Source organism: Xiphophorus hellerii, chromosome 9 (assembly GCF_003331165.1).
Source record: "Xiphophorus hellerii strain 12219 chromosome 9, Xiphophorus_hellerii-4.1, whole genome shotgun sequence".
NCBI lineage: Eukaryota > Metazoa > Chordata > Actinopteri > Cyprinodontiformes > Poeciliidae > Xiphophorus > Xiphophorus hellerii.
The window spans coordinates 20,657,389-20,683,568 of record NC_045680.1 but is presented as its reverse complement, the minus strand read 5'-3'; the positions used below and the strand labels follow the sequence as shown (position 1 = coordinate 20,683,568).

The window sequence follows — 26,180 nt, the reverse complement described above, 5'->3', positions numbered from 1 at the left end:
AGATGTTAAAAGCAGACATTCATGCGTGGGTGAGGTCAAGCTTTAAGTCTATGTTCAACAGTTAAGAGCGGAGATGTAGGAAAAAGAGGGGTGGGGGGGGGCTATAAAACTGAAACTGTCGAAGAACCGAGCGGGTATTTTCACAACGACTTTAAAAATCAATGACATGAAGCATCACAGGTTTGCTTAATGAGACAAAGTTCAAACAGAGCAGGACATTTCAGCTCATTTCTATATTATTATTATTTTTAAATTAACCCTTACATTTATTTTTATTTCCTATACTTAGAGGTGAGTTGGTTTGTTTTCTCTGAGCCTCATGGCTCCGCCCTCTCTCTGCCACCCAGGCAGCGCAGTGGAAGCCACATTTACTGGCATCCCAGGTAAACACGCAAAAGCCTAAAAATAAAAGTAATTTTTTAATGCAGCTGCATCATCTCACACTGAAAAATCCAACCGTTATTGGTGTTCACATTTATGCAGTAGGATGAAGGTAGCTGAAAGATTTAGTTTCTTAACTTGACTTAAATTTCTCAGATCCTAGAAAGGCTTAAATTCCAGTTTGTTTTTTTAAGTTAAACAGGTTTCCTTCATGTTTGTAATGTAAAAAGTGCAGAGCTGTCAAACATTTTAGTGATTTTTTAAAATATAAATGACACAAAGAAATGAAATGCATCAGTACCTGTTCATTTCCGATACTGATACAGATATCTGAGGCTTGGTATTGGCCGATACCGATCCGATACAGAAAAACAGTGCTGAGTTGACTTAAAACGTCAGGCATGTAAAAACAACAACTTTAATTTGTTCAGTCACTGCAATTAGGGTTAGGATAGAAACCAATAAAAAAATAAAGAAGCTGAAAATGACAAAAACAATAGACTGACTACCTTGGTGAAACGCACAAAAGTAAACTACAACAAACCCTCTTTCAAATGGTCCAGAAAGTACAATTAGGAATTCTAAATATAATGTAAAATATATAATATTTCAAGCAAATGGTCACAGACACCTGATCTAGAATTGTTTTCGATATCGGGACTGATACAGGTCGGATATCGGGTCGGTGCATCTCTGCGAGGAGTGATGGACAGAGTAACAGAAGGCTGAACATGAAAAAAGGATGCAATGAAATGGCACAGAATGAAGGAAGGAACTTTTTGACACTAGAATAGGAAATTAAGTCTAGAAAAGCAAATATTTTTCCAGATTCCCGTTTTCTTTCCCGTACTTCTCCAGATTGCATAGAAATCCTGTATAATAATGCCACAGTGGCCCATTTCCTTTGGGCAAGGATCCATTTACCTTGGCACCACAAACTGTGAGGATGGTGGCGGTAAAAAGAAAAAAAAGAAAAGAAAAAGTCCCCAAGTTTCCATTTCATCTTTTAAACCAGGATGCCAACCAGTTGCTTGTAAGGAAAAAGCCCTTTCTGTCCTTCCATCGCATCATAAAAATGAGAAAATGAGATGCCTCTTGACTGAAAGTTAAACTAAACATTCTTCATTGTGAATAAAATGCAACCAAATTGAAGTTTGCAAATTATGACATTTTACAGTTTGACATTAAGAAGCTGCACTAAAAGACTAATTTAGTTTTTAACACGTCTGTACCGTAGGTGCCAATAAAGAATTTTTTTCCTTTTTTTTTTTTTAACAACCCAGCAGAAACCTTGACACCAGACCGCTCGGTCCTCCTGTCCTCTCACTTTAACACACATCAAGTCCGTCCAGGTCGTTTTCCAGTTGAAGTCATTTCAAGCCTTCCTGTTGTTCGGTGGCGTTATTAGAGAGTCCAGCTGCCCTGATCCGAAGCCATTCCAAAACCTATTAGGATTTCATTTCCTTAAATTTACTCGTGACTTTACTGCCTCTCCTGACAAAACTCCTGCCAACATAAAGGAGAGAAAGAGAAAAAAAGGAAGAAAAAAACAACAACACTGGATCGCTCTGAGAAAGGCTTTGAAAAAGGCGAAGGTTTTAAACGCCGCAGTAAAACAGCGCAGTAAAATAGTTTGCTCTGCGAAACCACAGACAGCCTGTCATTTCCTCACGCTGCTTGAACCGAACACTTTCCCAAACAAAATCCTGCAGGTTTGAGAGAAGCCGACTCCGTCACCAACACTTTACTGAAGTAGAATTAACACAGAGGCTGTCAAAAAAAAAAAAAGTAATAATAACTGATCTAATAACTGATCTCACTTCTGGCTTGGAAATAGGCAATTATCTACAAAAACAATTAAACAAGATAAAAGATGCATCCGAACTAGAATGAGACGAAGGAGATTCGCAAGCTAACAATTACAAAGTGAAATCTGAACAAAGTGAGGTTCTGCTGCGGGGCCGCAAATAGCGATGAGATCATGTGTGATGCCACAAGAATCCTCTTTGTTTTACGTCTGCTCTGTAAGTGGAAAACTGTGCGCCGGGACCCCAGGGGAGCCCCACTTGGAGGCCAAGGGCCACGGCAGGAAGCCCTGATAAAGATGAGCAACTTTATTGGAGGGGTAGAAGAGGGAAAAAAAGGAGAAAAGAATAAAATAAAAATTGCTGCAATAAAGGAGGGTATAGCAGCGAAGAGATTTACAGGGGGTGACAGGGAGGACCGCTGTGAAAAATGATCCGAGTTGTTTCTGTTCTCTGATTAGTGCTTTAGGATGAAGTGCGATGGAGGAACGCTGGGCCGATTGCCTGGTTATGCTTAATTTATGGCAGATCTGACTCCCTGCAAATCCGCAGGCCAGGAAAAACATGGGATGGCAAAAAAGAAAAGATAAGGGGAGAAGAGGAGGAGTAAAAATCTGCTTTTAAGCAATTTTTTTCCCTCTGCCTTAAACTTTCAGAAACCTTTAAACTAGCAGTCACCTCCGCTGCAAACCGCAGAGATCTGTTTTATTTTTTTTCCCCTTTCTTTCTAGGAACAGACGCGTTTGTTGACTCGTGTATGGAGATGGAAGGTGGCGATCAAAACCAGTTATCGGCAAGCCATAAACTTAAAATACATGTGTTTTCTTCTGATCTGTAAACCACATTGAGGCATGAGCATGTCACGGCAAAATCAGCAACTTTTGATGCAGATGGTGACTTTGTTTTCAGTACCACTGACAAATTCTCCATAATGAAATCAGACGAAGTGTTATGGACATTTATGTTGAATCTTTTGTTTCTATTAATTTAGCTTTTTCCTTAAAGAAGTTACAATTTTGGGAACCTAAATGTGTAATTTGTTATATTTAGAAATGTTACAATTATTTTGTGGCTTCCTCCCATTAATTTAAGAGTTTAAAAACACACATGGACATGTTTTTGGTTGTCAGGGGGCGGGAGGGTAAAGATGATTTTTTTTTTTTTTTAACACCACTTTTTGAACTTGTAAGATCAGGTTAAATCACCTCCAAGTTGTAAGAAATGTTCAGTTATTACTGTGTTTCCTGTCGCCACCCACAGATTTTTCTTGGAATAATTTTATTTTCGACGCCCCGACACACTGAGAAAAACAAACTAGAGCTCCAGGAAATATTGAATAATTATAATTAGCACAAAAACCCTGTTGGCCAAAACTGTTCACACGCCTGGCAGGTGTAGATTTGTGCTTAGAATGAAAGCCAAAAAATGATCAGGCGGTAAATAAATCTCAAAAGTCAGTAGAACAGAAAATCACTCATCAGTTCATCTCTACTCTTTAGTTTTTGTTTTTCCCTTTCTTAGTACATCGGAGAATGTGTTCAAGTTTATTCTCCTCGTAACTGTTGGTTCACACTTGAAGACGGCATTAAATATAATGACGAAATTACATCAACGGCGGTGGAAGAAATCCACCCGGACAATGGAAAACTTGTCACTGTGGGTTTTTTTTCGCTCTCTCCTGCCAAAGCGTTATTTCTCTCCCACTCCGACGGTGATAAATGCGTCCGGAGCTCGGAGCTGACAGACTCCGGTCCGGCAGGGGGGAGGAGTGCGGGGGGTTCCTTCTTGTTTTTGTTGCGTAGCGATCACTGTCCAAACAACATGCGCGGACTGTGAGGATCTGCACTAGCCTCTTTCATGCACGGCTTCCCATCAAATGTGTCAGTGTCGGCTGGAAAATACAGCCGGTACTGTAATTTTGTGACATTGTGTGGCAGAAACTGAACTCTAGCAACACTTCTATATCGCTTTACACATAAACCACACGTGTGTGCGTGTGTGTGTGTGTGTGTGAACTGATTTGTGCGTACAGTAGTGGTGGTTTAATTCAAAACTTTTGTTCCAACTGTTTTACCAAAATTAGCTAGCAGTAGAAGCAGCTTATTGTTTCTCAGCATCTCGGCCAACAGAACAAAGGAAAACTTTGAATAAAAGCATCTGATCTGCAGCCCAGATCCGTCCTCTGCCTGGGCAGACGTCGATATTTTCAGCTGTGGCTTTCTCTAACACAACGCAGCTAGAAATGAGAATATTATGAGAGAAAATGATGAGCTGGATTTGCATTATGGCAGACAAACCAGCAACACTGGAGAGGTTGTTCTGAAAAATGTAGAACGGGAAGACTTGATTGATTGTGTTTTGGGTCCCCCGCCCCATTCATCACACTTTTTCCACAACTGTATCTTTGGCACGATAATATGAATCTCAATGTCCAGGATAGTCTTGTAAAAGATTTTTGATCTGGATGAGTCTTTTCCAGGTGAAATAAAATCCAATAAAATGACATCTTTTAATTATTCGCTGGAGGTATACCAATAGCGGCTTTCTGGCCAATCATGATTTTTTTAAAAAAAAAAAAAGCCTGACAGCCTGATTCCGATATTTGTTTGTCTTAAAACGTCGGCAAGTTGACAACAGTGGGGTGACTATTAACCACGTTAACAGTCTTCTCAAATGTGACTGAATCCTTTCAGTTGAACAGATTCATAAACTTATTAAGAAGAGATCATGGATGCACCAATCCACTTTTTTCACTTTTGATACAAATACCAATATCTGAAGTTTAGTATTGGCAAAAAAAAAAAAACAGCCCTGAAGTGACTCAAAACCTTTTTTTTTGTTTCTTTAAAACACAGACGTAAATATACTGAATTACAAATTTATTTGACAACTCTGCTCCAGCACGGCACACATAAGCACACCAACAGCTTCACAAAACTGCTGGTCAGACATGTTTAAACAACTTTAATTTGTTCAGTCAGTGCAATTGGGAGCATAGCAGCCGATGTAAAATAAATAATAAAGACACTGGCAAAAAACGACAGGCTGACCATCTTGGTCAAACATGCAGAAATAAACCTCAACAAACCTCCTTTCAAATGGCTCAGAAAGTATAATGAGAAATTTTAAGTATAAAGTAAAATAAATAAAGCATAATGTCAATCAGAGCACAAAGCGTAGAATTACACTGAATAGATCTACCCTTATACATTGGACACACTGGCACCGATACCGGATTTAGAATTGTTCTCAATAATGGGACTGGTCCACGTTAACGTCAGATCGGTGCATCTATGCAAGAGATGGTGGCATTCTGATCTGTGTGTGCGTGTGTGTGTGAGGGGGATCTATTTGAGCCGGGCTCGTGAAAAAGAAACATTGCCTGCCTTCAACTAGAAAGCCATCATTCTCTGCGACCTTCAGCGTGTTCAGAGGAGATCTGCTGTGGCTGATAGGACATGTGAGGAAAGCCACATAGTTCTGGGCCGTATGTAAAATGCAACCTGACTGCTGTTCCCTGAGAGCTGTAGCAAAGGCCGCCGGCCAAAGCCGCTAAATCACTCAGCTTGGCTGTTGCCATGACTCTTGTATTAAAAACAAAAGGCAGAGCTCTCTCTCTCTCTCTCTCTCTCTCCCTGAAGCCCCTCTCCATCACTCACACTCCCCCCCCTCTCAGCCACTATTTCATAAACATCCAGCTGCAGATCGTCAGCAGCGTGTCTGATTACAAAATCGGAAAAACAGAGAGGGAAAGAATGGGTTCTATTGTTTTCCCCCCAAATCAAAGTTCTTTTCTACTTTCACTTAACACATCATTTCGTCTCCTCCTCCGCGTCGGCACAGTTCATCTAAGTGGAGTCGCCAGCAGTAATCGCCGCTTCGTAAATTCAGATGAGCGGGAGAGATTTCCTTCTAGTCCCTTGCATTCGTCCCTCCTTCCCCATCCCTCCCTCCTCACTGTGATCCATGTTATCATATGTCATTATAATGGCATTTCACTCTGCTAAACGACAGCCAAGGAACATAACCGCCATTCACCGGAGGGCCGTAAATTAAACGACAGTCTGCTCTGCAGCATCGATTATTCTACGTCCCAAAAAAATACCGTCTTCTGTTCCCATTGATTGCGCATTCCTCTCAACTGAGTGAATGGCTTTCGCCGCTCGGCCGGCAACGGGCTCCGTCCCGTTCGCGTGGAAACAGCGCTCCTGGATCGATGTTTTGTTCGCTCGCCGAGTCTGCGGCGTCACGCCGAGACGTGTCTTGAAGATGAAATCCCTTTGAGCAAATCCTCTATTAAAGAGAGCTAGCGGCAGGTCTCTCCAAGTACAGGAGTACAGGATGTACAATTTTCTGGATCGTATGAAATAAGATGTTTACTTCCTGTCCAAAAGTCCTGGCTGGACTTTATAGTAGCCAGGACTTTTGGACAGGACCCTCCTGCTCCTCACAGGAGGGTTGCTGGACAACTCATCCTTGAGGTCAGAAAGAACCCAGAAAAACACCTAAAGTTTTTAACAGTTTTCACTCCGCATCACTTTTTTTTTCTTTTTTTTTTTGTTCACGTGGAAAGAGAAAACGCATCTTTTGTGGAAACTGACATTATTAGCCAAACCTCTAACTTGGCCTATGACCCCCAAACGCATCACATATAACAGCAGCAGCAGGCTACATGTTCATTGAGACGCTGCAGCAGCAAAATTTTCTTCATCGTCAATTTATTGTTCACCATCCTGTTTTTCTTGTCGTGTTTATCGCTGACCTCACGTGGGTGGACTTCCCATGTTCTATATTTAGCGCCCAACAGAGTAAAAACAGCATCTTGGGCCAATTTCAGTGTTTCTGTGTGGATGGGAAAAACCCCCCCAAAAAAACATCTCTGGCATCTGTGGGATAACTCCGAGCTCAAAACCACTGCTGACCAAAAAGAACATCAAGGTCTCATATTTGCCCAAAAACCTCCTGATGATCCCAAAGACTTAGGAAACTATTCTGTGAGCTTGCAAAACAAAAGGGTAAGACTTTTCAGACTGTGTCCCTCCAGCCACAGTTTTCTGTAAAACTCGGGAGCATTTTAGAAAAAGAGCATCGCATTAACAGCTGAAGGGTACCAACGTGGCGGTCTGGACTAAATTTTGACCTGAATGTAAATTAATGGAACCATGAATTCTGCTGGAAAATCCTGAAGGAAAACGTCTGGCCATCCATTTGTCCCCCTAATATCAAGCATGCTGAGGTTACGCAGCAGTGCAATAACCTCTTAAAGTGGCCTAATCAAATCTGGACTTGAATCCTCGGATTAAAGAAAAGGAACGAGTCTGGCTGAATTGATACAAATCGGAAACGACAGGTGTGTCAAAACACCCCCACAAACCTCGAGGCCAGTGAGCGGAAACACTCGACGGCAGCTGTTGCCGCAGAGCGTGGCACGGCCGGTTGTTGCGTTTAGAGTGGGATTACTTTGCACTCAGGGCCGGGTCGGTTTGGATGGCATCCCTTCTGAAATCGAATCATCGTGTGAAAACCGCGTTTTGTTTCCACATTCTCAGCACGACCTCCTCCTGCAGTAAAAACAGTTTCTTTGATAATCCGAAACATTTAAAGGCGATCAAACCTGTAAGGGTGCGAGCACTGCGCCACCTCCACACAGTGCTGGACATAAATTCACAGCTTGAACGCTTTTTTTTTTTTTTTTTTCCCCACTGCCTTCACGGCACAAGGTGAGAATTTTTTCTTGATCCAAGACGTCTGGCTGGACGTTCCAGGCTCTTCTCCATACATCTGCTTCGAGTCAGCGATGAAACGTTTAAGCTATTATCTTCTGTTCTACTGCAACATTGTCGGGATCATTTAGGCAAGTAAAAGTGAATCAGTGAGGGCTGTTGCTCTCCTAAAGAGTCTCACACGGGCTCTCTGTGTGATCTTGTGATAGTTATGAAGTGTTTATGGAGACTGAGTGAAGGAAAACAAACACTTTAATAAAAGTGCTAACAGCCCAAGTTATGAAGTCACGGTATTTAAATCTAGCAATAGCAGGATTATAAAATCCAGCCAAAATGTCTTGTAAAGGCATTTCTCTTTGTTGTCTCGCAAAAACAAAAAAGAAAAGATAGATGAAATTTATTGAAAATGTTGATTCCACTTTTTTTCTTTTAATTAACTTTTGGCGTTATGTTACTAAAAAAAATCAGCCCTCAAAACATCTGGATTTGTTAAGAGAGTTTATAAAAGCAATAAAAATCTCCATCGAACGCGAACTGCCTTAAAGCTATGAAACAAAACGAGAGTGACATCATGCAGCGTCATGGAAACGCGAGCGATCACGGCCTCGTTTCCACTCTCTCACCTAAAGGGACTTATACACAATGTAAAAATGCCTCGGAAAAAAAATATCCACGCCTCCTGAATTTTTCCACATTCTGTCAAGTTATGGCCTGAAAACTTCCAGGAATTTTATTGGGATTTTAAGTAACCTGACCAACGCTACACGCACGCCACAGGAAACATCACTTGTGCTCGCCCCCTTTAGTCAGATACCCCAAAATGAACCAAATCCCTTCAGACGATTAGCAAATAGAGTCAATTTATGTATTTATTATTGAAATAACTAGAGTGAAGTCATGAAAACATTGTTTTGGCTTAAACTAAAATAGAGTCCCAGAGAAATGAATTAAAATGTGTGGTTGTAACAGGATGTGGACGATATGGACTTGGGATATTATTGTGATATTTTGTTGCATAATTGTGATAACGTTAAAATTATGATCTAAAAAATGGGGGGTTTTTTTGCTTCTTTTTTAGACAAATGCTAGATCTAAAACAGCATTCATAGCAGTACAAATAAATACTGTCCATGAACATCTTTCCTATTTGAAATCTTCTTCTGGACGCCACTCACTTAAAGACACTTAAACTGCACACATTACCTGCATTTAATCAGAATTTTAAACTTACTGATATTTATTGATCCTCTTGTGGAACAAACTGAGTGAGAAAATGTCAAAAATAACATTTCTGATAATGCTGTCACTTTTGCGTGGAGACAATGATGAATCAAAATTCTTCTAAGAAATTTTTTATGATGAATGATTGAATTTTTTTACATTTTGTCAAACGGTAGGAAATCTTTAGCGAGGTGCTGCACCGAGTTCACCTTCACACAACATTCAATGAAACTAAACGGTCAGAGGTTAAAAAAAAAAAAAAAAAAAAGAAGAAGAAATGGGAAAATGGGCTGGAAGTCAATAAAAACACTATTGCATAACTCGTGGAATTGAGTTATTTAACATTTTGGGCCATGAACAGAGCGAAGCGGCAGGCGTGCCTGAAGACGCACGCCCAGCTGCTTTTCCCATTATAACTTTGCAACGAGGACACGAGGAAGACAGCGGTGGAAGCTCAAGCAGAGTTCCCTTCAGTCATAGCGAAGTGTGTTTTCTCGGCGAGACGGAAGAAAAACCAAAGCGCAGAGAGGCTCCATGGTCCGCTCTGCTGGGTCACACACTCTCTGCTCCTTCTCTCTCCCTCCAACACCAATCGGACTTCGACATAAAATACCCAGTCCGCCTCAATTTTAACTCCTGAACAAGCTGGAAAAGCTACGGCAAACTAAAGGTATGCCAGAGCTCCGACTTTTCTGTTGTTTCCAGCAAAAAAAAGAAATGTGCGAGACTCGAAAAGAAAACAGGACGACAATGAATGACAGCAAGTGCTGAACACAATTTCCAGCATTACACAGATATGTTGGCATGCCGTTTCTCTAAGGCTACAGCGGTAAACCTTAAACCCTGCTAATCCGGGCCTGCTGTCAAAAAGGCCCCAGCAGCTCAAAGGGGAAGACGAATGAGATCACAGTGACTCTCGATGGGCCAAATACCAAGAAGCGGTGGGACACCCTTCTTCTGCATAGCTGTGATATGTACACCGGGGTTGGGAGACTTTGGTTACTGATAACAAAAGTTGAAAGCAAGTGATAGGGGCACGAGATAGCAGATTTTGGAAACTGGAAGAACTTTTGACCTCCAAAGCTGAACATTTTATTTGACTTATTTACATTTTCATTTCAGAGAAAAGGGCATGAGGTCAGTTTTTTTATTTTTTTTAGACACAAATTTCTATAACACTGAGAATTTGAGCAAAATCTATTAAGTTTCTACATGCATCAAACACAGACCGGTTTCTGAAAGTTTCACCAACTCATATTTAAGACTTTTTAAAGACCGTTATGAATGAAATTTAAGACCTGCATCACGACAGAAATTTGAAGAAAATGACACATTTCGCAATTCTCTCGACAGCCTTAACCCCATAGAGTCGAGCTTTTTTTTACACAGAATGCACCGAGCATCGTATGGGTTGGCAAAAGAAGTCAGTCAATAGCAAAGGCGAACGTTGTCCAGCCAGCTGGCTACAGGTTTGAACTTTGCCATGACAGACAAAAAAAGCAAAACAAACTTTGCTATATAGCTAGAAAGGCTATATTAGCAGTTAATAGTTATTAGCTAGTTAGCGTTAGCCTCAACCGTCGCAGAACGCAATGAAGATGCGACTCAAACTTCATTTTTTTTAAAAATTAAATAAACAGAATTTAAGATCTATGATTAACATATTTAAGGTCAACTTACTTTTTTCCCCCAAAAAATTAATTTAAGACATTTTAAGGCCTTAATTTTAGATTCACACGTTTAAGACCATCTGTAATATCTGTAGGTTCCACAGCTTATGGAAAAGAAAAAACAATCCTTTATTTTGCTTAAGATTTCTGTAGTGTGATAGGCATTTTACTGCTCTTTTAAAATCTAAAACTTCTGGACATTTTAAATAAGTAACTGAATAACCTAAAATAAATGATAATTTCTTTAGAAAAAATATTGTCAATTTTGCTGCATTTATTCACTGGTTACAACTCCTAAAAAAAAAAAAAGGCACAGGTTTTGTGCTTCACTAAAACTAAGACACCCAGCCTAAGAGACACAAGTTCAACCTGAATTTAAAAATGTCTGGCAGCCAAACAGGTCATACTTATGACCATAATGTTAAATTTAATGTGTGAAATGAAAATCCAAGAAAAAAAATGATAAGTTAATACAGATCAATGTGAAAACTTTAATTTATCAATAAAATACAATAATGAACAGTAAAATAATAAAAGACAATTCCACGCTTCCAAAAAACAACCAACTCACTGACAAACTTCTGTTTATTTAAACTCAATAAACCAAGTTTCCCGCAATGAGTTGGACGCCCCTGACTAGTCATCCTACCAATGTTGGACACCTCATCCGTCCCTGTGCCACGTCACACATCAACACTAAATTGGGTTGAGGTCAGGTGAGCTCAGAGAGATGCCTATAACAGGCAACACCTCTGAGTCCACTGAGTATTTATGTCCACTTTACTGCTGTGGTGTAAATCCCCAAACCAGTGGGGGACAATGTCTGTGAGCAATAGAGAGATACTCTTTATTTGTCGAGTTTCACCAACTCAAATACATGCCGATTAACGCATATAGTTGATTCGCTACATGCGGTCAGTCAGTGTATCATCATCATAGTGCTTCACTCTTTACATCAGCGGACACATTTACTGCTGAAAGTAAGATACAAGTCCGTAAACAGGAGCTTTTACAACCTCGACTTTACAGTTGTGGTGTACTTTGTTTTGGTCTATTACATGCAGCCTCAATAACATGCATTAAAATGTGCAACCGTAGAAAAGTACATTGCAAAACTAAATCTTACCAAGTACTTCTGTTCCAGTTTCTAGTGCAAATATCCCAGCGCACTTGAAATAAGACAGAACTTCAAAGTTAATTTCAGGAAAAAACAGGAGATTGATTTAAGTTAAAAAGTTTTTAAACATCCTTAATATTGAAAAAGTACTAGTTCCACTAGCTTAATTAAGGAATTATTGACTTAAAACAAGCTCCTATATCTTGTTGAACAAATATTTGTAAGTTAGTTCTGTCGTATTACAAGTGTACCAAGATATTTGCACTAGAAACTTGGCCAAAAATACTAGGGAAGATCGTCTTTTTGCAGTGTTGGACAAGGTCAAAGGGCAGTTCCGTTTCTACTCCAGAGGAATGTTAAAAGCATTTTTTATCATCTTCTGAGTTCGCCAGAACTCGTTGTGGGTTCTGATGACTAATGCTGACTGGACTCGGTATCCGGCGGATGTTGGACAGTCTGACGGTGAGGTCTTTAATCAGGCAGCTGGCTCCTGTTAACAGCCGCATGATACGCCGTGGGCTTGGCGAATGGCACGATTACGATGTAAGCCATGATAAATAAACACTTGACGAAACAATGTTCTCGTCTTTCTGCTTCTAGCTTTAATGTAAACTTTGACCTCAGATGAATCCTTGGAATTGGCTATTAATTACTGCAGTCCACGCAGCTCTTGTGAAATTCTTATTACTCAACTTTAATATTACAATAAATCTGCAACATACTGCCTTCTTAATTTATAATCAACAACAGACGTTCAAGATTAAATCAATGAATGATGAAACATTTACAGTGGAGATGTTTTAGGTGGGAAAACAAGATTGTATTGAGCTGGCTGCGGAAAACCAAACTGGCTCTTTAATAGAACCAGTAAGGAACAGACTCCTGGTTTAGAACTGCATGCGACTGCGGTTTCAGTTCATGTTGCGCCTTCTTAGAAAGTTTAACCCAACCCAGTCCTGGGTTTAACATTCTCACTTCTGACAAAATTGCCTTTCAAATGTTGTCGGTGCTCACGTAATTTTATGATTAAACCAAATCCACCTTACAGGTTAAAGCATCCCACTTACAGACATTTAACAAAACGGGTGTCATTTTTTTTCTATTTTGCAAAGTGTGAAAACCCTGAAGTGTGAAAACTAGCTAAAATAAAATAACTAAAGCTAATAATAATATCTATACTTGCTTGATTATAAAAATACACTCAAAGGATAAAGTTTGTAGTTATTAGCCTGAGAACCCCAGCTAATGCCTCTCACTCAGTAGAGAGAACTATATTAATTTAATGGTGTTAAATAAGTCGTTATCGCGTCATATAGTTTGGAGACTCACGTCTGGTTGGATGGCTTTGAACACAGGAGCGTCCATGAGGGTGATCTGGCCCTGAAGGAAACAACACAGCAGATGTTAGACTTCCAGAAAAGAAGAAGATTAAAGTCACAGCTTTCCTCAACAACAAACCTCCAACATCAACATCATTGTTAATAACTCTTTTTACATCGACAGTGCACAGCTTATTCAAGCTAGACCAGGCGTCTGCAACCGTAACAGTCAAAGTAGATATTTTTCCTCCCAGTTCAGCTAAATAAAAGAAATTTAGAGCAGCAAATGTTAAATGAAGTTTTTATTTTTGATGAATATTTGCCATACATTTTTGAAAACAAATTAAAACTTGACAACCTTCGTAAAAAAAAGTTTAAATCAAAAATGAATGGGATGTCAATGCAACTATGTAAAAAGAATAAAAAATGCATTTAGGTTCAACCTAATGACAAGACAAATAGTCATTAGCTACTTTTAGTGTCATTCTGTTGAAGAAATTCAATGCAATTATTACATTAAAAAATGAAAAAGCTTCAAAAACATGAATTTGTTCATATGCGTCTTTAAAAATATTAAATGTAGTTCAAGTTTTAAAGAACCATTGTTGAAGGTCCAAAGAGCCACAGGTTGCAGACTCTTGAGCTAGACACTTCTCAACTACTAGAAAACAATTCATTGAGGTCTAAGAGTGATTTTAAAACCTTGAGCACATCAGAAATGCCTTTAAATCTTAGAGAGGAAGGAGTTTGACACAAAAACGAAGATCAGACTGCCATCTTGTGGTCACAAACGGCAGAACAAGCAATCGCAGCAAAACATTTTAACCAGAAATCAAGAAAAGATCCTCGTTTGAATTATCACAAAAGGGAATTTGGAATCGCGGAATAAAGCCTGTAAAGTATTACAGACGTGACTCTGAAGTTTATTTAGAGACACCATTGGAGAGTGTGTGCAGTGGCAGCTGTGGGAATTCCCTGAGCGCCGACTTGGCACTGCCAAACATCATTAATTATTGCTGCTCCAGACCTCATTTCCTCTTATATCACTCCATCTCAGCTCAGCACTTCACATCTGAGCTTACTGAACCACTCTGCTTTTAAACACTCACACGGACGGTTTAACTAGACGAGCGGAAGGAAGCGGCAGACGACTTCGAACTGGACTCACCGCATACTCCTCGGGAGTGACCTTCAACACGTCGAACACGACGGCGTCGAAACTCTTCTTCAGCTCGGAAGAGGCCTTATCGCTGAGAGACTCTGAGCTGCTGCTCTTCTGTGAGGGAAAAACAAAGTCAGGAATTGTGGACAGATTTTTTTCATGATCAAATAGAGATTTACTATTTTTCTTTGATGACTGAAAGATTTCTGCTCATTTCAGTTTTACAGGACTTCCTGAGGGTCACAATGAACAAGTGCATAATAGATTATGTACAAACCGTTTCTAACTATGTGTAGTTATCTATATCGGGTCACTGAAACCTTTACAAACCAAAGAGCCGTTTTGGCCCGTATACCAGCAGAATGAACACCGTTTAGAGCCGCAAATGGTACACAGGCTTTAATTTAAAGTATCTACAATAAGAAATTTGAGGTCACTTTGTCATCATTTTATTTCTCTTTTCAGGTTTTAAGGCAAAAAGAAAAAAAAATATTAAAAGAGGATTGATCAAGTTTCTTCAGTAGGATGTTTGTGGAAAATTTTTTAAAACAATAAAAGCACTTCGTTTGAAACGTAATGATGAGAGAGAGAACTTACAGCTCTCGGGAAAATTAAGAGCACTTAAAATGATCAGTTTCTCTGATTTTACTCTTTATAGCATATGTAGAAGACTGCTCGAAGGACCACTTGTAGAAGACTGTGTGCGTCTAAACAGGCGCTAAATCCAGATCTCTCATCAATCGACTCTTCCTCGGTCAGAAGGACTAGGGCGACTCCAACGGTGCAGCTCAGAAGTTTATTGATGTTTCGTATATGAGTGTGTGTGTGTGTGTGTGTGTGTTATATCATAAAAACGCACACAGGTTTCATACACAAAAGACCCAAGATAGATTGATGGTGGATGTCAGCGGATGCCACTTCCATGCCACCGAGCCACACAGTAGCACAGAAAAACGAGCCACTCAGCTACGTGAAACGGAACCACAAAATGAACAGATGCATCTTGGGTAATGTAGTGCCAAACAGACGGACTTTTAACAGCCGCCCCTGTATTTGCAACAAATACACTCATGCCAAGTCCGCTAGTTTGAAGGACGATCCGAATCTTCAGGCACTTCAGGAAGCTCCACCAGTTTGGTTACCGGGCGAATGTAGATACTGTCCTTGACCTTCACCTCAGCAGCTCGAACGACGCCATGCGTCCCAGGGAGGACCTTGGTGATGGTCCCGACAGGCCATAGTCCTCGGGGAAGGTTGGAATCAGCGATCATCACAATTTGTCCCACAGCAGTATTATCAGCAGATTTCCTCCATTTCTGTCTTAACTGAAGTCCTGGGAGGTAGTTCTGGATGAAGCGTTTCCAACAATGATCACTGACAACCTGACTGTGTTGCCATCTTCTCTTGGACAGGGCATCATGAGGACCATACACTGCTTGTGGTAATCCTGCATCCCGCCGCCCCATTAACAGAAGGTTTTGGCGTGTTGGGGTCCGGGTCAGCCACATCAGAGGAGGCATAACCGAGAGGTTTAGAGTTAAGGATGCCTTCAACCTCCATGAGAGCTGTTAGAAGCACTTCCTCTGCCACAACCTGGTCTTTCAGGACAACTTGTAAAGCTGATTTGACTGACCTGAAGTTGCCATGTTGTTGATTCGACCAATGAGAATCCGGCTCGAAGGACCACTTGTAGAAGACTGTGTGCGTCTAAACAGGCGCTAAATTCAGATCTCTCATCAATCGACTCTTCCTCGGTCAGAAGGACTAGGGCGACTCCAACGGTGCAGCTCAGAAGTTTATTGATGTTTCGTATATGAGTGTGTGTGTGTGTGTGTGTTATATCATAAAAACGCACACAGGTTTCATACACAAAAGACCCAAGATAGATTGATGGTGGATGTCAGCGGATGCCACTTCCATGCCACCGAGCCACACAGTAGCACAGAAAAACAAGCCACTCAGCTACGTGAAACGGAACCACAAAATGAACAGATGCATCTTGGGTAATGTAGTGCCAAACAAACAGACGGACTTTTAACAGCATAGGTGTCAAACTCTGGCCCGCGGGCCAAATTTGGCCCGCAGTGTAATTATATTTGGCCCGCGAGGCAATTTCAAATTAATATTAGAGCTGGCCCGCCGGTATTATACAGTGGCAACGCTGTGACGCCGAATTCACCGCGCATACTACAAATCCCATAATGCTCTGCTGTTTGTTGGAGCGTCAATCAGGACAGAGGCAGACACGCCTCCTCCTCTGTGTCAGTAGCACTTATGGTAGCGGACATGGATGTATTAGGAAGGTGGTGATCGGTCTTCTTGCGCACTTTTTGGGTTGAAAGCCCCGGCGCACCCCGCATCTCTCCCCCAAACCACACTGCGACCTCAAACTACAGCTGTCACTGTGTTACCCTACCAAAAAATGGCGAAAAGAAAGACAGAAAATAGAACTTTTCTGGACAGGTGGGAGACAGAATATCTGTTTACATATGTATGTGAGCAACTTTTCTCCTTAATGAAGATGACGAAAACGTCTCACAGGAGACGTCTGACTGACGAACATCTTTGTTCGATAATGAAGGTTTCCTCAGCTCAAACCCTGAGCCCCGACATTGATGAACTGGCATCCAAGAAAAGATGCCAGGTATCTGGCTTGGCCACATCAGAGTGGATCAGTGTGTCGCAAAATGAGCAATAAATAAGTTTTCTACGCACCTTTCCTTGTTACTCCAAGGCCTGAATGGTTTATTCATAGTTTATTTAATGATTTATTCATAGTTGTTATGTTATTTTATTTTCAAATTTATTAGCCTGTGTACGAAGCTAATTTTGGCATTTACCTCAGAAAGGAGGCATTAAATTTTTATTTAAATTTTATTTAATATGCCATTTATATGTTTTATTATTTTTAGCAACTCAATTTTGTACGCCTGCACTTTTAAGTTATATAAGCCTTGCTTGTTCAATATTTATTCATAAAATGTTCAACCTTGGCCCGCGGCTTTGTTCAATTTAAAATTTTGGCCCACTGTGTATTTGAGCTTGACACCCCTGCTTTATAGGTTTATGTTTGAGTAAAATGAACGTTGTTCCTTTATTCTATGAATTACTGACAACATGTCTCCAAAATCCCAAGCAAAAATGTAGTATGCATTTCCAGAAAATGAAAATGTTTGTAAGCAAAAAAAAAAAAAAAATTAAGGTTATTAATTGTTTTTTTAATAAACATAATTGAAAATTTTTTTCTTACATTTTAGCATTTATGACATGGTGACAGTCAAGCCAATAGGGGAAAGTCTGATTGATCCTGATGTGGGGGCAGTGAACCCGTTTTCTACAGTCACTGAGACAAGACTATAAGAGATGTTGTGCAAAGGGGATGAGATGATCTGGGCGCAGGTGCGGCCTTACCTCAGAGGCTGTTGCAGCCGTGTTGGAGATGCTTGATTGGCCATTAGGGAGGTCCATCATTCCCATACCATCAAGCTTCAACGCAGGAGACCAGTCATCGCTCTCAGCTGCGGTAAAGCCTCTCTGGACAGAAACACAACATCTCATACAACGTCTTCGTCGTCGCTGCCATTAACCCTACAGTGCAGCAGCAGCACGCCCTAGTGGATAAAATGGGCATATTTATCACTCGTCTTGAGATCAAATCATTACAACAGCTCGAACTAAATGTACTCTTTAAAGAACGATCATTTGTGATTGTGATAAGAGTGTGTGCAGGCTCAGCTGCTGTCCCAGGAGCCATATGGACGGCCACTTTCACGGCCGGTCTTTACTACACACTTGAGGTCAACGGAGCAGAAGGAGCTTAGGCTTCAGCATTAAAGATCTCATGTTCAAGGAGTTTGGAGTTTGTTACGTCCACAGCACGAAACGTGGCTTAATCGACCTGCTGCCACGCAGAACAACAACAACAAAAAAAATGTTTTAAAGCACCGCAGAAATGAGGAGGTTATTTTTGTCTTTCAATTTATAAACCACACAGAGTAAACTAATTTTTAAAAAAAAGCTTATGTTGAAAATGTTGGTTTAAGTTTCTAGGTTAAAAGAAAATAAATAAAATCACAACTTTAACCTTTTCAAGGAATCTAGTCCTGTTATAAATAGACTGAAATTCAACTTAATGATATTTTAACAAGAATTTATTGATAAATACTTTTTCCAGCTCAGGACTAAAATCACCTTTATTTATTTATTTATTTATTTTTTTAAGGAACAAGCTACTTCATAATCGTAATAGTCTAAAAATACAAATATATCAGTGCACTCAGTAATGTTGTTGCGACATCTTAATGCTATTCGAACAACAGATTTAACATCACATTTATTATTTTTTTAAATGCACCAATTCTGACTCATAAGGAGACAATTCAAACTAATAATTATTTTTACTTCTTTTTACTTCCACTTTACAATAATTATTTTTTTTATCTAACCTGTGTTCGTACCGTTTAAAATCCTTTTCATTAATAACTAGAAGGTGCTGGTTTGACTTGTTTCCAAACGTTGCTGCACATTGCCGGTCAGCTGGCTGAAAGAAGGCAACAACACTTTTACATCACTTCTGATAAAGACACATCTGATCCTTTGAAAAAAACTCCCAGTCGCTTAAAAAAAAAAAAAAAACACGCAGACAGCCATGGAGTGGACACTAAAGGAGGGCCACCATCACGCTTACTGAGGTAACAATGATCATAATTATAGTTTGTAATTTAATGCATAAACGAGATTAAACCTGATCTATTTATCCAAAGACCAACTTGTAACACCTGTTTGGATCGTCCAAACTGGTTTTCTTTCCTTTATTAGAAGATCAGAAAAGTGAACCAACATTAAGTCGGTTCGATGCCAATGTGTCGAGCTGAGAGAACGAGACCGTGCAAAGCTACACAACAGGTTAGTGGCAGGTTTCAACGTCAATGGAGATGATCATCAGACGAAATCCTAAGTTCTGGTATCGATTAATAACAACTGATCTTGTTTGACAACCCCAGAGTGCATTTTCCCCTCATGAAAGGATTGTGCTTTAAGAACCATTAGCAGGCTTCCACCACTGCTGCCCAGCAAAAAGCAAACAGCGTTACGTCATGCGAGCTGTCGGACAGCAGAGCCTGATTGCACAGGAAGCAATCGCTCCCATGTGTTTACAAGTCTGAGTCTGTGGTTTATTAAATCTCATGTCTGTAATTATCTTTCTTTACTTCCTGCTCTGATGCCTTATGGATGCCTTGTTCTGTTCCAGACCTAATAATTTAGATTCTTCAGCACACCAAACATCATGATTTGTATAAATTCACATATGAACAGATTCCTTTTCCTCCATCGGTGGTGGGTCCTGAACCTTTTTTGTGTCGTGTTTCTTTCATTTTGTTTTTGCATAACTTTGTGCAAATGGCACAACATCTGACTGAGTTGTGTATTTTTGGAATGAGTAGCAATTTTTCATGATGGTTTTCTTTTCCACTGAAATATGATTCCTATTTTTACTTTTAACTCCCTTTATAAATCTTTTCTAAATGATGTTTTTCCATATTTCATAAACTGAAAATATTAATTGGAATGAATAGGATTGAAAAGAGGAAAAAAAAACACTATTAAAGGGGTTGGTAATTCAAAAAATATATAAATATATTAAGAACTAAAATTCATAATGACTTTTATAAATAAATGTGGATATTTACTCTTGGAGTGATTTATTTAACTATTTTTGATCACAATCACTGCTACTGCAAAGATTTTTTTATTATTATTATTTTTCCAGTCTCAAAACCACATAAATCCCCCTTAAAATTACACTTTGCATATACGCAAGTAGAGGGATAAGAAAATAGAAAATTACTAAAATGAAAAACAAATTTCCACTTTTTATCATAAATCTAGAAAAAATATACATTTTAGTTGGCAGCACTGATATTTAAGGAATATTAGTTAATATAAGTTAGTTAGCTAATTGTATTCAGAAAAGAAAGAAATATTTCAACTGTAATTATCAAAACCGAACCAGATGAAAGGAAACTGAAGGAATCAACAATTGCAAGAACCTAATGTGTGTTTTTATGGATCATCCAGCTACCAATAAAAAGCTCAGATTCTGAAATATTCTTAAAGATGGTGGTGAAATACTCCTAAAGTACCAAAATGACATATTACCTGAGAGGCAAAAACACTGAGCCACTGGAAGCAAAGCACCACATAAAAAAAAAAAAAATTAAAAAATAAGCTGTCCATACCTAGTAGATGTGTGTCAGATGCACATAGTGCCAGAGGGGAAGCTGCTTGTTTCTCTGTATTCTCTTCTCTCCCTCTCTATCGGGTCCACTCCTTCTCAGAGGTCTGCTTCTGCAGGCTGGGTGGAAGAAAAAGAGAGAGAAGCTGAAAATGGAAAGGAAAGCAGCAGGATTGTTTTCTAAGAAAACAAAACAAAAAAAAACACTGCAGTAGTTGCAGCATGTAGCACACAGACCAAAAATCCCCAATAACACATCATAACTCACCTTATTATATGCTCAGCTCTTATTGTCCCTACATTAGCAAAAGTGGCCAGTAGGTGGCTCACTACGCTCAGGGATTACAGCTGGTGTGATGAAATGAAAGCAATGTGTGCCTGCTGGCAGACTGACGCTGGCCTTTAGACTTCATACAGCGTCTCAGATCTCTTCATCATCACGATCAGCAGCAGATCAAACAAAAGATCAACATTCATACTAATCAAAGTCATCTTTAAGGGCTTTGCTGGCCAAATCACAGGCCTTTCTTTCTGATCTTCTACCTTTACAACAAAAAACAAAAAACTGTGGATTCGCGTTTTTGAAGGGTAGAAAAGGCTTATAGCAAACTGCGTTCATAAAGTCTACGTCACTGTCGCACAGCAAGCCTGACCTCAGCGGTGTAAAAGCTCCAGGTTGAATGCAGGACTTTGCTCGTCAGTGTCATTCATTTCACCTGGAGCCGCTCGTCAGCTTGGATTCAACCCTCCTCCAAGCGGCTTACGGCTCCTTAAAGGAGCAGTACAGGTTTTGGGAAGTGAATTTCCAAGAAGTTATCAGCGACCAGACACGGAGTTAGAAGTACAGAAAGAAGTGGAAACAATAACATAATAAGGTGAACCATCCAGCGAGCTGCTGTATATGTCCACCTGGTGCTGCGGCAGGATCTGATTTAGGACACTAAAGCCAAAACTATTTGGATTACTGAAAAAAAAAAACCCCTAGTAACCCGATTGGAAGTATGGATGAGGATTTTTTCCCCCAAAATGCCAGATTACTTCTTTCAGCCAGCTGACTAGCAGCGTGCAGCAACATGTGGGGGAGGGGCAGAGTTACTCAATGCTCTACAGAGGCAAGGAGAAGTCCGGTCACTCCACCACTTTCTCTGTCGCCTCATCCTGGTTTTACAACTGTAACTTTTACCAAACTTTACTGCTCAATGTTGGACATCGTGTGACTGGGTACAACTGTGACGTTCAGCACTGTGGTCACTGTAATCTTTGTCAGGCATCTACTGCGGTCAGGCTTCCTCCAATAAGCTGAATATCACGATACTTAAAAACATATCAGTAAACAATTATGGCATTTTGAAGCATTCTTTTGGATTAAGGGTGCACCGATAAATCGGCAACAAATTTCCTTAATTTTGGGAGAAAGACGAGAAACCGATCTTTTCCACTGACCTTTTTACCTCAGCCCACCAGGTTGCACCTGTAATAGTAACCCCACTGTTGCCAACATTGCCGCAATATTTGACAGTTTTTCAGACAAGAAAATAAAATAAATAAATTAGTGTTAGCCAAAATCAGAATCGCCGGGTCAGATTTGACTAAAAATGATAACAGCAGTGAAATCCAACACATCCAAGCGATATCTTCCCATCGTTACAACAGTCACTTTAAAAACCCCCCACTGTGTCATGACCTTATGCGTGCAGTCACAACCAGCCCTCACTTCTGACAGAAAAGTCCTTTTGTCTGACATCGACACACCTGCCAGGAAAGCAGACTGTTTAATGTACGGTGACATAATTCCTCAGGGCCGAGTGTTTGGCTTCCTGAGGTTCAGAGTCCAGGGAATGTTAAGTGTTCAGTTGACAGAATTTGAAGCATGCGGTGATAAGGATTTGGTTTGTATTTGGGCAGCCGCCAAAGCTCAACATGAGCCACGACAATGTTTCAGCAGAGCAAGCACGTCTTAAATAAGGCGAGCTGGGAACCGAAGGATGAAGCTGGAAAATACCAGAGGAAGAGTGACAGAATGTAGAGCAATTCGAGTTGAGGCTTGTAGGACGGAGATGTGTCATTAAACTGAATATGACTCATGGCAGTTGTCTTAAAAAAGAGCCATTTCTCCCTCTATTCACATTCTAAGACATCACAAGCACATAAACTGCACTTCACATGCTCAAATACAGGCCAAGCTGCTGAGAGGTACATTTAGATGACGAGATTTTTTTTTTTAATGCTCCAATATGCCTGCGCTGGCATATTTGCGCATGCAACACACTCCGGGTACTGCGACAAGCATTTACACTCATCTCTCTGGAGGCTCAGAAAAGCAGGTCTTCAACACCTTCATCTAACAAACCCACTGTCCTCTTTACACTTCTTATCCTGTGTCCTTTTTCTCTTCACCTCAACCTGCCTTTACATAAAACTGTTTCATCCGTTGAACTTAAACAGCATATAACACGATTGGTACCTTTTACCCAACAGTTATTGGATTGAACCTCACAATTGTGTATTTTAGTAGCTATTCTCATGTCTACAGTTGAGAAATGTATTTTTTTTAAAAAGAACAAGTACTAAAGAAATCAAGCACAAAGAAAGTGGTGGTTGGAAATTCTCCAAGTCAAAAATGAATTCATAAACAGCAAATTTCTGATTTCTCCAGTAAAGACGAGGAAGCCAGGAGAAATGTTTTCCGAAAGCCGTAGCTCTGTAACATCGCAAACCGGCATCTTTTCCGGGAATTTAAAAGCACTCTGGTGAACCCAGAGTACTTAGAATACATTTAACATATTTACTTATTACAGGATTTGTTTTAATACATTAAAAATGTGCAAATATATCTACAACACCATTATTTAAAGCTAATCTACAGCTTGTTTTCTCAAAAGGATATGCAATTTAGTTTAAAAAAAAAAAGTAGCTTCAAGCTAATGCTACACAATACCGATGACAATCTGTTGTTCACTTGGCTCAGACACTGAGAAAAATTCAATGCTAGTGCAGATAATTTCTATCGGTAAACATTCTGGGGGAATTATCTGGAAACTAAATTGTCAACCAGAGTCAGCAATAGACAATGGAAAAGCTGGCTGTGATCTACTTTTTTACCTTAGTTTTAATAATTTTTTTAGTTTTCTGCCTCTAAAGTACAGTATTTGAACACTGAAAGGTTTTTCTTTATAACAAATTTCTAAATATGCCAGTGCTACAGGAAATAACAATTACATGAAAACAAATGTGCATATTCTCAATCATTAAAGTCATTAAGCGGTCACGATTGTCACTGCCCTGCATCCAGGAGACTACCTGAGGGTTAAAACATTTCTAAAGAAAAATGTTCCATTCGTCTTTCTCTTCTAAAACCATCTGTTGTTCATTGTGCAATTATTTGGATCCAACGTTTCCAAGGATATTTTCATAATTTATTAATCTGTGGCAGCCATAACAGAGCTGTGGCACTGCTTCCCAGATGGTGCTGGGAATCAGGCATTCAGACCCAATGCTGCTCCACGGCGTTCCCTAATGTTAAGACAGAAACAGGAACAATCATGTTTTTGCCGCTTAAAGCTCCTCATGTGTCCAAAGAGCTAACTTTGGGATTCTCTCTATGCCCAGCATCGTGCGATCATAAACAAATCTCAAGCTGTCAAGGCTGTATATAAGGGGTCTGGTATGTTTAGCATTCAGCGCGAACAGAGCGGTTGTGACAGCTCTGCCAGTCGCAGTCTGCGGCACCACATTTGACACCTAACAGCCCGACGAGTCTCATGTCTGAATCTGTGCCCGCCGTGTGAGAGAATGCCACAAAAAGCCCTCCCTCTCTCCCCCATGCTCGCAGATACGAGCGGTCATTTGAAGCTCGCGTGTTTCTGCGTTGCACGTTTTAGCTACCTGTGCTGTTTGTGTGTATTGTTTAAGAGTGTTCGCCTTCGAAGGAGAGCTTGCTGCAGTTGGTAAAGAAAAAAAAAAAAAAAAACTGCAGCAAATGCACCAAAGTCAGGGAGCCAAAGTGGGTCAGTGTGCTGAGCTGAGCGGAGAAGGATGTGACAGGCCATTAAGCCGTGCTCCCATCGTCTTCTCTTTAGAGCACACGGATACAAAAAGCACCGACAGGGTCAAAGCGATAGTTTCATTTCTTTCTTTTTTTTATTTCTTTTTTTTGGGAAGTAGGGCTGAAATGATTAATCGGATTGATTGTGATGAATCGATTACTAAATTAGTTGACATTTATCTCAATAACCAATTCATTGTTAATTGGACTCAAAAAGGTAATTTGCTGAAAGCAGCACCACAGAGCAGTAATTAAGACAAAACTGTATGAAAAACTATTTACATTTTGCATTTAAGAAAAAGAAAATCTTCAATATGCTCTACTCCGATCTCTTCAAGTCGCATAGATTTAGCTTCACCTGGTTCAAATTATGCAATCCAAATAATCTCCAATTAATCTTTTGCTATCAATTAATAGCACAAGATTTCTGCATGTAAGCATTTTTTTAGATGCATTCTTTGCTACAAGTGATCAAGCATTCACTAAAGGAATTCTATATCGTCGCATTTTAGCCAACATGTCCATATTTTTATTTGAAAAAACTATTTGTTTATTTGGATTCTCATGCGTTTTTAATATTGCATGAAATAAACTTAAGCAGTTAAAATGAAAAATCTACAGAAAGTGCCAAATTTTCTTTTATCTGATTAAATAAATAGATTAAATGGTAACTAAAATAATTATTAGCTGCAGCCTTACTGGGAACAGGTTCATTCAGTAACAAAAACAAGGGTTACATCCAGATTTGGCCACAGTGCATCTGTCATGAGGCTGTTAACCAACAGGGACTGAGTCAGCAGAGCTCCAGAGTAATTCTGTTAAAAACTGGATCCTCATTAAGCTGCTCGGGTTTGACCGGGGGCCAAGGGGAGCCGTATCGATCCGGAACCACGAGGGGGCCGGGCTGATCACACATGCTCACTAATAGCACACAGGCTCGGTAATGAACCGAGCGTCACAGCAGCTCGATATGCGATGCTTCCACTCAGCAGGTCGGCCATTCAATCAGGGGCTGGTGGCGCAGCCTGTGGAGTAACTGGTGTGAGCGTGTGTGAGAGAGTGTGTGCGACTTTGCTGCTGTTCAGGGAACATAACGAACAGCCCCTTTGCACCATCACTTAACATGCCGCTGATGTTCTGACCTCCTCTGAAGGTCAACAAGAGAATAGGAGCAGCTTCATGGTACTTTACACTCAGCGGACAAGAGAAGCACAGAATATGTTACAGCCGCAGCCATGACAGGTAAACAGTCATGGTGGCTCTATTCTAACGTTTTAGGAGGCCTGTTCTGCACACCGCTCTCCCTCGGTGTATTAGAAGACGTGCTACTTTCAGCAGAGGTGGTTAGTCTTTGCAGTGTTTATTATGAGACTATACAAGAGATTTTGTAAACATAATTGTTCTGTGAATTGATATGGCAACGTGAAACCATTTTCAAATATTTACCTTCGTCATGCCACTATGATGAACTGCACGTATTTACACTTTCTGCCTGGCAACCG

General features: G+C 40.1%; 1 protein-coding gene across 6 annotated transcripts in view; it reads right to left on the bottom strand.

Annotated features, from left to right (window-relative positions):
- The window catches only part of ralgps2 (Ral GEF with PH domain and SH3 binding motif 2), a 90,815-nt gene that overhangs the window by 46,665 nt on the left and 17,970 nt on the right, over positions 1 to 26,180 (bottom strand). For 5 of the 6 annotated variants that reach the window (XM_032571197.1, XM_032571200.1, XM_032571201.1 and 2 more), the window contains exons 2-5: positions 20,638 to 20,753; positions 17,810 to 17,932; positions 14,405 to 14,512; positions 13,247 to 13,297 (exon numbers count right to left, since the gene is read on the bottom strand). In XM_032571197.1, coding sequence (XP_032427088.1) covers positions 13,247 to 13,297; positions 14,405 to 14,512; positions 17,810 to 17,875 — 225 coding nt within the window. In that variant the 5' untranslated portion in view covers positions 17,876 to 17,932; positions 20,638 to 20,753. Of the gene's footprint in view, positions 1 to 13,246; positions 13,298 to 14,404; positions 14,513 to 17,809; positions 17,936 to 20,636; positions 20,754 to 26,180 lie in introns of all 6 variants that reach the window. The other variant, XM_032571198.1, reaches the window with a different exon arrangement.